Below are 13,419 nucleotides of genomic sequence, written 5' to 3'. Positions count from 1 at the left end.
ATTTGTAGAATGCTGTGAACTTTTCATTAGTTTATTTGTACCATGTGTGATTATATATGCCTTTTGAAATGCTCCTTTTGATGACACTGTAACTAACTTTTTCTAATAAAAGAGGTCTCCAAAGTACAGTTGGGGCCCACTCATCCCAGGGAATTTTGCCTGGTGTTTTCCTTTTGATTAGGCGAAGATACATGAGCGGCCCTCCAGTGTGGCAACAACGCCGCATTTAGATAACATCATTGTCTTCACAGAGATTTTAGAACAACATGAAGAGTGACTGGAGAAAGTTGTGATATAAACCCACAAGGAGGGGTTGAAGCTGTGCCCAGAGAAGTGTCAGTTTTGTTAACCTTATGTCAACTATCTTGGGCATATTGCATCCAAAGAATCAATTGAGACCATTATAGGGGGCACAAGATTCACCAGAGGACAGAAGAAAGAGCCAAATGAATCAGGCAAGTGAGATATTCAGTGACCAGAAGGAGCACCGGATGTAGCAGAGGACAGATGAGTTGAGTTGATCTAAGTGAGTGACTAAGCGAGTGACCAGAGGTGGTGCTAGACATACCAAAGGACAGTGGAGGTGAGATGACCCAGGTGAGAAGAGATGCACGACAAGAACTAGAGCAGCCTGACAGCCACAGGAAGGGACAGAATGAGAGATATTGAGATGCCAGGCAGGGAAAAAGCTAATTGTCTGGAGAAAGGGATAGGGAGATCCAGATTCTAGCGGCCCTTTCAGGGCTAGGACCACTAGAAAGGGGGGAAGGAAAGGAAGACAACCCCTCTCCATGGTGCTAATGCATGTTTGCATAAATTATGTCTAGCATGAAACATTTGACTGACAGTTTTGCATGATTTAAAATAAGTATTTTCACTACTTTGACATTGTTGGTCTGGCTTCACAGCTTGTGCTTTCAGTGTATGGTTGAGATCCTATAATCTTTAGATCCCTCAATCAGCAAGTTAATGCTTCAGATAAAGATGATCAAACTACATAATGAGGTTTCTTAGTGAATGGAAGTTTAAACTAAGTATGCAGTGGAACAAATTACTAACTAATTGCAATGAATAACTACCCAATTACTAACTAATTGCAGTGAGAATTTGAACTAATTACACAAGTAATTATGCTATACAGTGGAACTATGAATTCCCAGTAGGTCCTCAGGTGCATTTTTCTAAGAGGTTGTAGTGAGTATTTTAATAGCTTGGTTTTTAAACAATGGTAACAAAGTATAAAATGAACAATTTTTCCAAGTATTCCATCTTTCATCTTTGGAAATGGAATCTTTATTTCTAATCTGGTAAGTTCTTTAATTAAGCACTTCGAATCAGCTAAATAAATTGTTAAATGCTTACAGCTTTCCCCTCCTCCTCCTACGCTCTTATCATATTTTTCAGACAGATGTAGGAATACTCAACTGGTCTCATATAAAAATACTTTCTACTTAGATTTTCTACTTGTAGTAATATACTTTAAATGCTTATAACTTCATCATCATCATCATATTTTTGCAGATACAGACATAGTCAACTGTTTGGATGTAAAAATATTGTTCTGTATTTTACTTAGAATTTTCACATTACTCAAACTCCAAAAGCTCCTTCATGATGCTTTGTGAGAGTTAAATCTCTTGCATTCCTTGAAGAATGAAGTTCATGAATCAATAGTTGTTTTCTTCTTTTTTCTAAGTGACTACTAAAGGCTTTATTTGTTTACCCTAGTAGTTGTGCATTGAAGAAAAGGGTTATTTACAGTCTCCCCTTAATCAATGTATGCTACTTATGATATAGTAAACATATTTGCAGTATACAAGAAATACACACCTCAGCTCAACTCTGGTGGCCAGTTTTAAAGTTTTTTAAATCACCTTCAAATATGTATGTGAAGGTATCGTGTTGGAAATGGAATAATATATTTCTGGAAATAGACCGAATACTGCAAGTTTTAAAATCAAATTAATCTAAAAACAGATTTAAATATTAGTATGGCATTCTTCAAAGAAGTATTTCTTCTTGGGGAAAAAAAACACTACATATCTTGTTGACCAGAACTGTAGTGTACACTGATCAGATATTTTGGAAATGTTCTAAAACTAATTGTAAATGTAGAGATTATAGTTCACAAATGGGAATTGATTTCAGATGAGGTGTGATGAATGTTGAGGCATTGTAGCCAACAGATGCCAATGATTGTTCCATAGAACATTTCCTGCAGAAGAGAAATATTTTTCTGAACAAACTCGGAAGTCTGTAGGGCAGAATTATAAATTGATACAGAATGATTGATCACACTGACTTCTTTGGAGAGTCCTAGGAATTAACAGAAAATACATTTTAGTAAAAAAATCTATATTCTTTCACAGAGAGAAATGTTTCCTGGAATATGCAAGAAGGTGATTGTAGATTATGGATCCAATGTTTCTTAATTGACACTAAACACTTACATACAGCAATTCTGGGCATACTGTCCAATACAATGTTGTGTTTTGAAAAGATAATATTTATCAATAGCCCATAACACAACACTGAGTACTCATGCTTCCCAAGCAAACTGTCTCTTTTTAGTTTGGGGATTTCATAGTTTCCACAGGACATTTTCAGACAATTCAACAAAAGTCTTATTGCTATAAGGTTTCTCCCTCTCTTTTTTATTCTATCAGAGGGGAATAAACAATGCAGACAAATCAAACCACTGTGACTGAGTTCATCCTTGTTGGATTCATGGACCACCCAGAGCTTCAGATCCCCCTCTTCATCATCTTTCTGCTCATCTACCTCATCATACTGGTGGGAAACATTGGGATAATAATTTTAACAAAAATTGATGCTAGGCTTCACACCCCTATGTACTTTTTTCTTAGAAATCTCTCCATTGTAGACATTGGTTACTCTACAGCAATTGCCCCTAAATTGTTGACAACCTTGGTTATTGAAAATTCCACCATCTCCTTCACAGGATGCACCACACAATTCTTCTTTTTTTTCATCCTTGTGACCACCGAAGCTTGGCTTCTGGCTGTGATGGCATATGATCGCTTCATAGCAATCTGCTACCCATTGCTGTATTTTGTTGTCATGTCGAAGAAGCTTTGCACCCTCTTGGTCATAGCTGCCTATGCCTGTGGCTTTGTAAATTCAACAGTACACACCATAGTTATTTTTAGTTTAAAATTCTGCAACTCAAACAGAATTAATCATTTCTTCTGTGATGCTCCTCCAATGCTTCAATTATCCTGTTCAGATACCCACTTTGCTCGCTTAGTGATTTTCAAAGCATCCACTGCTGTTGGAGTGACAGCGTTTCTGGCTGTTTTGACCTCCTACATTGCCATTGTTATTGCCATCCTGAAGATCAGCTCTGCCCACGGAAGATACAAAGCCTTCTCCACCTGTACCTCCCATTTAATCACTGTGACCATTTTCTTTGGAGCTGCCATCTTCATGTATGTAGGACCTGGCTCCAGTTTCTCATTGGATAAAGACAAAATCATATCCATCTTTTATACTCTTGTCATCTCCTCGCTTAATCCATTCATCTACAGTCTGCGGAACAAAGAAGTGAAGGATGCAATTAGAAGAATGTTAGGCAAGTTATTCCTGAAATAAGAATAGTGTAAATATGACTTCCTTTATGATAATTATGGAAATCATAGTTGCATTTTCTCTGAGAAAAATACTATTGAATGAATAGTATTGAAAATACTATTAAATTCTATTGAAAGCTGAAATTCCATATAAGTTACCCAACAGGTAAATAGAAATAAAGATAAAAATAAAAGGACAATTCATTTTTAAATAGATCTAAAAGAACTATAATTGCTTTTTATCTATATTATACACAGAAGCATTGGTGTGCAGAAAAATGTGTCAAAGTCAATAATTTTATCATAAGACAAGGTTTAGAGGTAATTGCATTTTCATTTAATTCACATTTAGAATGTCTTATTATTTTATAGGAATTGAAATGGATGGAACTGACAGAATGTTTATATAATTTATTGGTAAAGTACAACATATAAGCTTAGTTATGGTTGATCATTCTTATTTATACTGTTTCAGTCAATTTTAGCAACATTGCTTAATATACCTTATTAAAAAATGGGAAATGGTCACAAAATAACATTAATCACAAAGCAGGAATATATATTTTTGGAGGATGGAGGAAGCAAAATGTTGCTGTACACAATAGATTGCCACTAGCAATACATATTAATCTTAAAAACCTCTCTTAGAAACTCAAATTTAACAAAAATTGATGCTAGGCTTCACACCCCTATCTCAGGACAGGAAGGCTTCTCTCTGTGTATTCTCCTCTCTTTCCCCCATTTTCTTCACCTCAAAATTATCCTTCTGAAAAATGCCTTTTATCTCCAAGAAGGGGAGATGTAGGTTATAATGTAAGATAATACAGTTGGAAATAATCTATTTAAACTGTTTTTTTTTTTTGTAGTAATTCCTTCTTTCTTTGTAATCCTGGAAATTGCACTATAATGGATATTGGAAACCTCAAATAAAAATTCTGGTCCATCTCAATTATAATTCCTTGGACGTAGCCATGTAGTAAAGTAAGGTGACCAGATTTTCAGATTGGAAAAGAGGGACGCCTTTGACCGGGGGCAAGGGGGGGGGCTTGATTAAAAAAAATTTTTTTTGTCAAAAGGTCACCCCAGGACACTGAAACCAGCATAAATACAAATCTGTTGCCAAACAAAATTTTGATCACGTGACCATGAGGATGCTGCAACGGTCGCTAAGTGTGAAAAATGGTTGCAACGGTCGCTAAGTGTGAAAAATGGTAATCAGTCACTTTTTTCAATGCCATTGTAACTTTGGTCACTAAATGTTTCCCCCCTCCTCGAGACTCCTCACTTCTTCCTTCATTCCTCTTGCTTATCTACCTTCACCTTATCTGTCTTCTGCTCTTTCCCTCTCTTCCTTCCTTCCTCCTTCCATCCTCTCTTCTTTCCTCACTCACTCCGTTCCTCCTTTTTTCTCTTCCTTCCTCCTTCCATTCTTTCAGCTTCATTTCTTTTGCCTATCTACCTTCTCTGTCTTTCTGCTCTTTCCATTTCTCTCTTCCTCTTCGCTTCTGTTCCTTCCTCCTTCCCTCCTTTCCTATTTCTTCCTTCTTCCTTCTTTCTGCCTATCTACCTTCACCTTCTCTGTCTTTCTGCTCTTTCTCTGTCTTCCCCTTTCCTCCCTCCCTCCCTTCTTTCCTTTCTAGTTCCATCTTTTCTTCTTTCCTCTCTCCCTCTTTTTCTTTTTTCCTTCCTTCCTCCTTCCTCTTGCCTATCAACTTTTTTATTTTATTTTTGTTACATAGACAACACATACCCACAACAATAAAAACAAAACAAAACAAAAAGAAAAAAACCCATCATCACATATAGCATGTCATTTGATTACAAGTGTTTTAACATTTATCATTCTTATACATTTATTATTTCATTTAATAGGTTATAATATACAGTTTGGGTTGCTTTGTTTACCATCCCTTCCTCCTGTTATAACACCACCTTATTTTCCCTTTCTTTTCTCCCTTCCTCCCTTCTCTACTTTCTTCCTTCCTGCTCTCCTTTCCCTTCCTTCTTCCTGTACCTTTCTCCTACTCCTGCTCTTCCTCATCCCCTTCCTACCCTCTCTCCTCCTCTTTCTCTCCTTTCCATCCTCCTCTCCTTACCTCTTTCTTTTCACCCTCTTTCCCTTCTCTACTTTCTTCCTTCCTCCTCTCCTTCCCCTTCCTTCTTCCCTTACCTCTCCTTTGCTCCTGCTCTTCCTCTTTCCCTTCCTACCCTCTCTCCTTCCTTTTCTCTCCCTTCCATCCTCCTTTCCTTTCCCTTTCCTTTCTCCCTCCCTCCCTTCTCTACTTTCCTCCTTCCTCCTCTCCTTCCCCTTCCTTCTTCCCTTACCTTTCTCCTACTCCTGCTCTTCCTCTTCCCCTTTCTACCCTCTCTCGCCCTCTTTCTCTCTTTTCCATCCTCCTCTCCTTACCTCTTTCTTCTTTCCCCCATCTTCCTTTCATTCTCTCCTCCTTTCTCCCTTTCTCCCAACTCCCTTTCTGGGAGTTGAAGTCCACAAGGTGGAGAAAGATTGATCTATCTAATTAATATAATTATTTCTCCCTCTCTTTTTCACTCTCTCTCCAGCGCACACATGCAAATGCATAGGGCAGCCCACCTCACACACAGGTAACTCCGGGCGGCTTACGGGAAGAGGACAGCTGACCACTCACCCACGCGGGGGGGGGCAGGATTTCGCCAAGAAAAGTTAAGTTTCCTGCGAAAGGGGCCGGCAGCCTCTCAGCTCTTCCCGGCCGGGGAGACCTCCCCCCACTTCCACTCCTGCGACCCTCCTCCCGCCTCCTCGGAGCTTCAAGCAAGCTAACTGGGAAGGCCGGGGAAGAAGAAGAAGCAGCGGCGCGAGTTCTAAACTGCCAGCATGACTTTGAAAGGGCTGGATTGCCTTCCGCGCGGGCCGACATGGAAGGCAAGCAGCAAGTCAGCCCTTCAAACTCATGCCGGCACTTTAGCGTGCCCCTCGGCCGCCATTCAGCGAAAGATGTTTCGCTGAATGGCGGGCGAGTTCTAAACTGCCGGCATGACTTTGAAAGGGCTGGATTGCCTTCCGCGCGGGCTGACGTGGAAGGCAAGTGGCAAGCCAGCCCTTCAAACTCATGCCGGCACTTTACCGTGCCCCTCGGCCGCCATTCAGCGAAAGATGTTTCGCTGAATGGCGGGCGAGTTCTAAACTGCCAGCATGACTTTGAAAGGGCTGGATTGCCTTCCGCGCGGGCCGACGTGGAAGGCAAGCGGCAAGCCAGCCCTTCAAACTCATGCCGGCACTTTAGCGTGCCCCTCGGCCGCCATTCAGCGAAAGATGTTTCGCTGAATGGCAGGCGAGTTCTAAACTGCCGGCATGACTTTGAAAGGGCTGGATTGCCTTCCGCATGGGCCGACGTGGAAGGCAAGCGGCAAGCCAGCCCTTCAAACTCATGCCGGCACTTTAGCGTGCCCCTCGGCCGCCATTCAGCGAAAGATGTTTTGCTGAATGGCGGGCGAGTTCTAAACTGCCAGCATGACTTTGAAAGGGCTGGATTGCCTTCCGCGTGGGCTGACGTGGAAGGCAAGCGGCAAGCCAGCCCTTCAAACTCATGCCGGCACTTTACCGTGCCCCTCGGCCGCCATTCAGCGAAAGATGTTTCGCTGAATGGTGGGCGAGTTCTAAACTGCCAGCATGACTTTGAAAGGGCTGGATTGCCTTCCGCGCGGGCTGACGTGGAAGGCAAGCGGCAAGCCAGCCCTTCAAACTCATGCCAGCACTTTAGCGTGCCCCTCGGCCGCCATTCAGCGAAAGATGTTTCCCTGAATGGCGGGCGAGTTCTAAACTGCCGGCATGACTTTGAAAGGGCTGGATTGCCTTCCGCGCGGGCCGACGTGAAAGGCAAGCGGCAAGCCAACACTTCAAAGTTGTGCCGGCAGGCAGGGCTGGAGCGAGTGAGCGAGCGTGCTCCGTCCCGGTGGGTGCATGAGCGGAGCACTTTTCCAGCGCTCCTGTGCCTGGAGAGCTCCCTCTGCATATGAGCCTGGGATCCGCCGTTTGCGCTCCCTTGCTCTGCCTCGCCACCCGCCTTCCCTATCTAGGGACTCCTCCAGCAGAAATAGCAGAGTCGCGTCGAGCGCCGCTCTGCCTTTCTCTGCGCTCTTCCCGCCCGGACGCCCAGAGCCTCCCAGCCCGCCCGGCCCGGGGTGAGTCAGCTGCAGTGCAGCGGGCAGCGATCCCGCCACACACACCCCGCTCACTCGCCCCGCCCGTCACTTACTCTGAGTTCGGAGAAGAAGCGGCGGCCCCAGGTGGCACTTTTCGCAGAGGTTTTCCCACAGCTTGTCCGGAAGTGGAGCTGGAAAGGCGAGCTCGCTCCCCGCTCACTCGCTATGCTACCCCGCCCATGCGAGCGGCAACGGATGGGCGGGGGACTCATGCGGCATGCTAAGCGGACTCCAGCCAATCAGTGAGCTGGCTGGGATGGAAAACTTTAAGCACGCCACATTTTTCCATCCCAGCCAGCTCACTGATTGGCTGGAGTCCAGGCCAATCCAATCAGTGAGCGGCAGGCTGGGCTGGCTTAAATTTGTAGGTAGGTAGGATAGAGAACAGAACGATGAGCCAGCTCAGCAAGCTAGCAGCTGATGGGCGGGAGCTGCGAGCGCCAAAAAAAGCGTGCTTTTTAAAAAAGCGTGCGGGACGCGGGAAAATGCATTAAAAAGCGGGGGTGTCCCGCCAAAAGCGGGACGTCTGGTCACCTTATAGTAAAGGGCCAGTGCTAAAAATAATGGAGATGTGAGGAAAATATTTGTTTTAATATTTTTACTGAAATGTCAGTAAAATCATACAGTATCATGGATAGAGTAGTGGATTTTAGATTGCCTGGATTGAATTCTGCCTTGATGGCCCCTTTTATGCTTTTGATTATGAACCACACTATTCTGGAAGCCTCAGAATGATGGCATTTGCTAGTGCTTTCAGCAGATTTGAAGTCCATTGTCTCAGCATGTGGCAGAATTTATCTCCCCTGCTATAAGTGGACAAAGATCCCTCAGCACGCTGGGAAGATGGACTTCAAATCAAATGTCGCTCCACTTGAATGTCTCCCTACTAGTTTCTCCATTGACTTCCTAGAGAGGCCAGAATATAAGATTGCAAATGGTGATCACATGATTGCAGGCCACTTGGAAACCAATAAAAAATGTAAACAAATTGCCAAGCACATAAAATGTGGCCATTTGACTGGGGGGGGGGGAGGACACACAAAATTTTACAACAGCTGGAAGTACTTTATGGGTTATTGAACATCTGTTTCAAAGCCTCATGAAACAGTTGTTGAATGACTAGTCATAAATCAAGGATTATATTTATGGTGAAGTATTAAATACTGGAAGCCAACAACTGTTGTTAATTTTCTGACTTGGACAATCTTGGAATAAACATACATTGCACATTTGGCTAAATGGACAGTGTTAGAATTTAAAAATACTAAATCTCTGGAAACAATGATATCAGTTAAAAAGTTATAGAATGGAATGTCTAACACACACACAAAAGATTTGACCTTTTTTCTCATGCCAAATTTATTTTTTCTTGTATTTTTTTATTTCCAAAGTTAAAATATAGACAAAAGAATACAAACAAAAACTGACACAAAAGGGGGGGGGGATATAAAGAATAAATCATTAACCATAAACAAAAATGTTCCTCCAGGTTGAATACTGATAAATACATTTCAATTAAAAAAAAGTTTGAATCTCTCATAAACTCACTACCACTATTGTTTCTGATCCATCCAGGATCAAATACCATTGACTGATTCTAAATGTTTAAAACAACTCTTTACAGTTTATTTTCTTTCCTTTCTAATCGTAAGTGGCACTATTCCAAACAACTGCTTCTCACTCCTCAAAAACATAGGTCTCTATTGAGGATATCTCCATAGCACTTGTTGCTCAGGAAATGTTCCTACAAATTGGGACATAATGTTTCTTGACAGCTATCTTCTGGTTAAGTATCTGCAACCCCCAGGCCGTGGCCTACCAGGCCTTGAGCCTTTTGGAACCGGCCCACGGAAGTGCTGGGCGAGTGTGTACACATCCCCACTCATACGAGTAGCATGCAAACATTTGCACACATGCACCATTTGCATGAGCAGTAGGCCCATGTGCCCATCACTCATGCAAAAGGAGCTGCACACATATGCTTGTCTGCCACTTGTACAAAACCATCCCATCTATCCCTCCCACTGATCTGCAAAGCTGAAAAGGTTGGGGAACTCTGTTCTAATTGCATATAAGAAATAGCTCTATTCTGCAAACTCCATCAGCTTCCCTGAGAAGGTCCAGTTTGTTAATGCCCCCTCAGCGTTCCCTAGAAAATCTCTAGTTTTCAAGCAAAACTCCTTCTCTTTCAAGTCTGTTAACAACAAATTAATTTCCAATCCATTCAATTGCACCTCTGATTTAACTATCTGAACGTCTTCTTTAGGTTATTTGAAATTCATACAATACAAATGCATACAAATTTTATCTAATTTTTCACTTAAAACTCGTAAGTTGGCAAACATTTTTTGATCAAATGTTTCCAAGAAGGCTTTAATGTTAAAAGCATCTGAGTCCTATCTCTCTTTTCTTGTCTCTTTTTGGGGGTTTTACAGAAAATGTAATAATGTATAATATTCAAAGTTCTTAATTTATTGTTCCTTTGAATTTTTTATACAGTAGAAATCTCTCATATTGCCAAGCTTTCACACAAGAATGTAAACAGTTCTTTTTCAAGGACAAAGAGAATAGATGTTCCATAACAGAGTATCCACAGAAGAAGCTGAGATAATAATTATCACAGCAGAGAGAGAGAAATGTGGGGGGGGGGGGAGTTCCCATCTTTTTTAAAATAAGAAAGCAAGAACATACAGTACTGTTCAAAAGAGTTAGGCAGTTGTGGAGGAATGCTGTAAATTAAGAATGTTTTCAGAAATAGAAATCATAATGGTTTATTTTTATCAATTAACAAAATGGAAACTAAATGAACAGAAGAGAAATCCAAATGTTTGGCGTGATCACCCTTTGCCTTCAATTCTTCTAGGTACATTTGCAGGGTTTTTGAAGGAAGGATCTTTCAAAGTTGTTCCAAACAACTTAGAGAACTAATATCTATGGATATATGCTGACTCAAATCCTTCTGTCTCTTCATGTAATTCCAAACAGACTCAAAGATGTTGAAATTAGGGCTTTGTGGGGGCCAAATCATAACTTACAGGACTTCTTATTCTTCCTTACACTGAAGATTGTTCTTAATGACGTTGACTGTATATTTGATGCTGTTGTCCTGTTGCAGAATACATTTGGGTCCAATCACACGCCTTCCTGATGGTATAGTATGATATATTTCTCAGCATTGAGGACACCATTGATCCTGACAAAAGCTCTAACTCCATTTGCAGAAATGCAGCCCCCAAACATGTAAGGAACTTCCACCATGTAATAAACCTCCACTGTTTCCTACAGATACCCATTATTGTACCACTCTCCAGTTCTTTGGCAAACAAACTGCCGCCTGCTAAAGCAAAATATTTCAAATTTTAACTCATCAGTACAGAGCACCTGCTGCTATTTTTCTGCATCCCAGTTCTAAGAGCCGAGGTGGCGCAGTGGTTAAATGCAGCACTGCAGGCTACTGCTAGATCAGCAGTTCAGCAGTTCAAATCTCACCGGCTCAGGGTTGACTCAGCCTTCCATCCTTCCGAGGTGGGTAAAATGAGGACCCGGATTGTTGGGGGCAATATGCTGACTCTCTGTAAACTGCTTAGAGAGGGCTGAAAGCCCTATGAAGCGGTATATAAGTCTAACTGCTATTGCTATTGCTATTCTTACATTTTTGTGCATAGTTGAGTTGCTTAGCCTTGTTTCCATGTTGGAGGTATGGCTTTTGGCAGAGGTGGGTTGCTCCCAGTTTTACCACTGGTTCGCTTCACAGGCGTGCCAGACATGCACTGCACAAGCATTTGCAGCTCAATGTAAATTGTTTGTCACGCATGTGCAGAATAATTTACAGTGAGCTGCACATGCACGTGCACTATTAAACAACATGCCAGCAACCGCAGCAGCGACTGGAGCACCAGTTCGGGGACATGGCCAGCCTGTGTCACTGCTGGTTCTGCAACCCAAGCCAAAATACCACCACCGGTTCGGCCAAACTGGGCTGAAACCCACCTTTGACTTTTGGCCACAATTCTTCCATGAATACCACTTCTGGCAAGACGTCTCCAGACAGTAAATGGGTGTAATTGGGTCCCACTGGTTTCCACTAGTTCTGTGTTTATGGCACTGCTGGACATCTTCCAATGTTGAAGGGAAGTAAACATGATGTGCCTTTTATCTGCTGCATTGTTTCCTTGGCTAACCACTGTGTCTACTGTTCTCAACATTGCCCATTTGTTTGTGCCTCTTCAAAAGAGCTTGAACACCACTTTTTGAAATCCCAATCTGTTTTACAATCTTTGCCTGGGAGAAGTTTTCCTGCTGTAGTATAACTACCTTTTGTCTTGCTCCTGTGCTCAGTTTTGTCATGATGTATGAGACATATCTGTTTCTCATCCAGTTTTAAGCCTCTGCTTCAACAACTGCTTCTGTTTCAGCTAATGACTGTGTTACAATTTATATATGAAATTGATTATCATTAGCACCTGCTTGATATAATTGACTAATCATACATCTGACTCTAATCCTATAAAATCCCTGACTTTGTGCAAGTATGCAAGTGTAAGAATGAATGCTGTTTTGAAGGCAAAGGGTCATCACACCAAATATTGATCTGATTTGCATTTCTCCTCTGTTCATTTCTATTTTGTTAACTGATAAAAATTAACTATTAACATTTTATTTCTGAAAACATTCTTAATTTACAGCATTTTTGCACAACTGCAAAATATTGCATGCAAAAATCAAATGAAGCAATGAAGTACTTTTAGAAAAACTGGTAAAATACAAAATTGCTAGAGTAAAAATCCATTTAAATCAGATCAAGTCACTTCTCACTGCAAGGAAAAAACATGCCACCAACCTTCTTGCACCGAAAGAAAAAGTATTGTAAAACTCTGGAATAAATTGATGAAATTTATATTTGTAATCAAGCAAAGAGTATAAAGCAAATCAGCATTCAGCTAGGCTATTAACAAACATCAAAAAGTAAATATAAAACAGAGGCAAACCTATAAATACAAACAGCAACTGGAAAAAAATAGAGACCAACCACTCCAGCCATTCTTACCAAGCAGTGACGTGCAGTGAGCTTTATGGCTGGTGAGGCAAAGCCCTTGTGCGGCTTTCCAAAAGCCCCACTGAAGCCCTGCCACTGTGTCCGCCATACAGGCGGGATGTGTCCCGCTCTATAGCGGACACAGTGCTGGGGCTTCGGCGGGGTTTTCCGAAAGGGCAGCACTCCGAATGCTGCATAAGCCGTGGCCAGGGCAGAGGGGAAAGCAGCGGCAGCGGAGAAAGCGGCAGCGGCGGCTGAAAAAGTTCCTGCGATGCAAAGTGCCCTGCCGCCGCTGAGGCCGACATTCACACCACCACTGATGCCGTGGGCGGGCGGTAGCATCGGCAGTTGCATGAATGTCGGCCTCGGCAGCGACGGGGCACTTTGCATCGCGGGAGCTGCCAAGCGCCTTTGCTGCAGACCCGGGTCTTGGTGGCTCCCGTGATGCAAAGTGTCCCGCCGAGCACTTTGCATCGTGGGAGCCGTCAAGCCCCTTTGCTGCAGACCCGGTTCTTGGCGGCTCCCGCGATGCAAAGTGCCCTGCCGGACAATCAATTGGAATACATTCTATCATCTTATTATTTTCCATAGCCATAACTGTATGAATACTTT

At 42.3% G+C, this 13,419-nt stretch overlaps 1 protein-coding gene across 1 annotated transcript; it reads left to right on the top strand.

Moving 5' to 3' along the window:
* The first annotated feature begins 2,389 nt into the window (after positions 1-2,389).
* On the top strand, positions 2,390-3,612 carry LOC116514796 (olfactory receptor 1020-like). The gene is made up of 2 exons (XM_032226577.1): positions 2,390-2,409; positions 2,697-3,612. Exons 1-2 carry the CDS (start codon positions 2,390-2,392, stop codon positions 3,610-3,612), a joined length of 936 nt encoding a protein of 311 aa, XP_032082468.1.
* The last annotated feature ends 9,807 nt before the right edge of the window (positions 3,613-13,419 follow it).

Source organism: Thamnophis elegans, chromosome 1 (genome assembly GCF_009769535.1).
Source record: "Thamnophis elegans isolate rThaEle1 chromosome 1, rThaEle1.pri, whole genome shotgun sequence".
NCBI classification, from domain to species: domain Eukaryota; kingdom Metazoa; phylum Chordata; class Lepidosauria; order Squamata; family Colubridae; genus Thamnophis; species Thamnophis elegans.
The sequence above is the reverse complement of the archived record's forward strand: the minus strand, read 5'-3'. Positions and strand labels throughout refer to the sequence as shown.

Coding starts and splice junctions, on each gene's coding strand:
- LOC116514796 (XM_032226577.1), top strand. CDS start 2,390: ATGCAAGAAGGTGATTGTAG. Junction 2,410..2,696: donor ATGCAAGAAGGTGATTGTAG/ATTATGGATCCA, acceptor GACAAATCAAAC/CACTGTGACTGAGTTCATCC.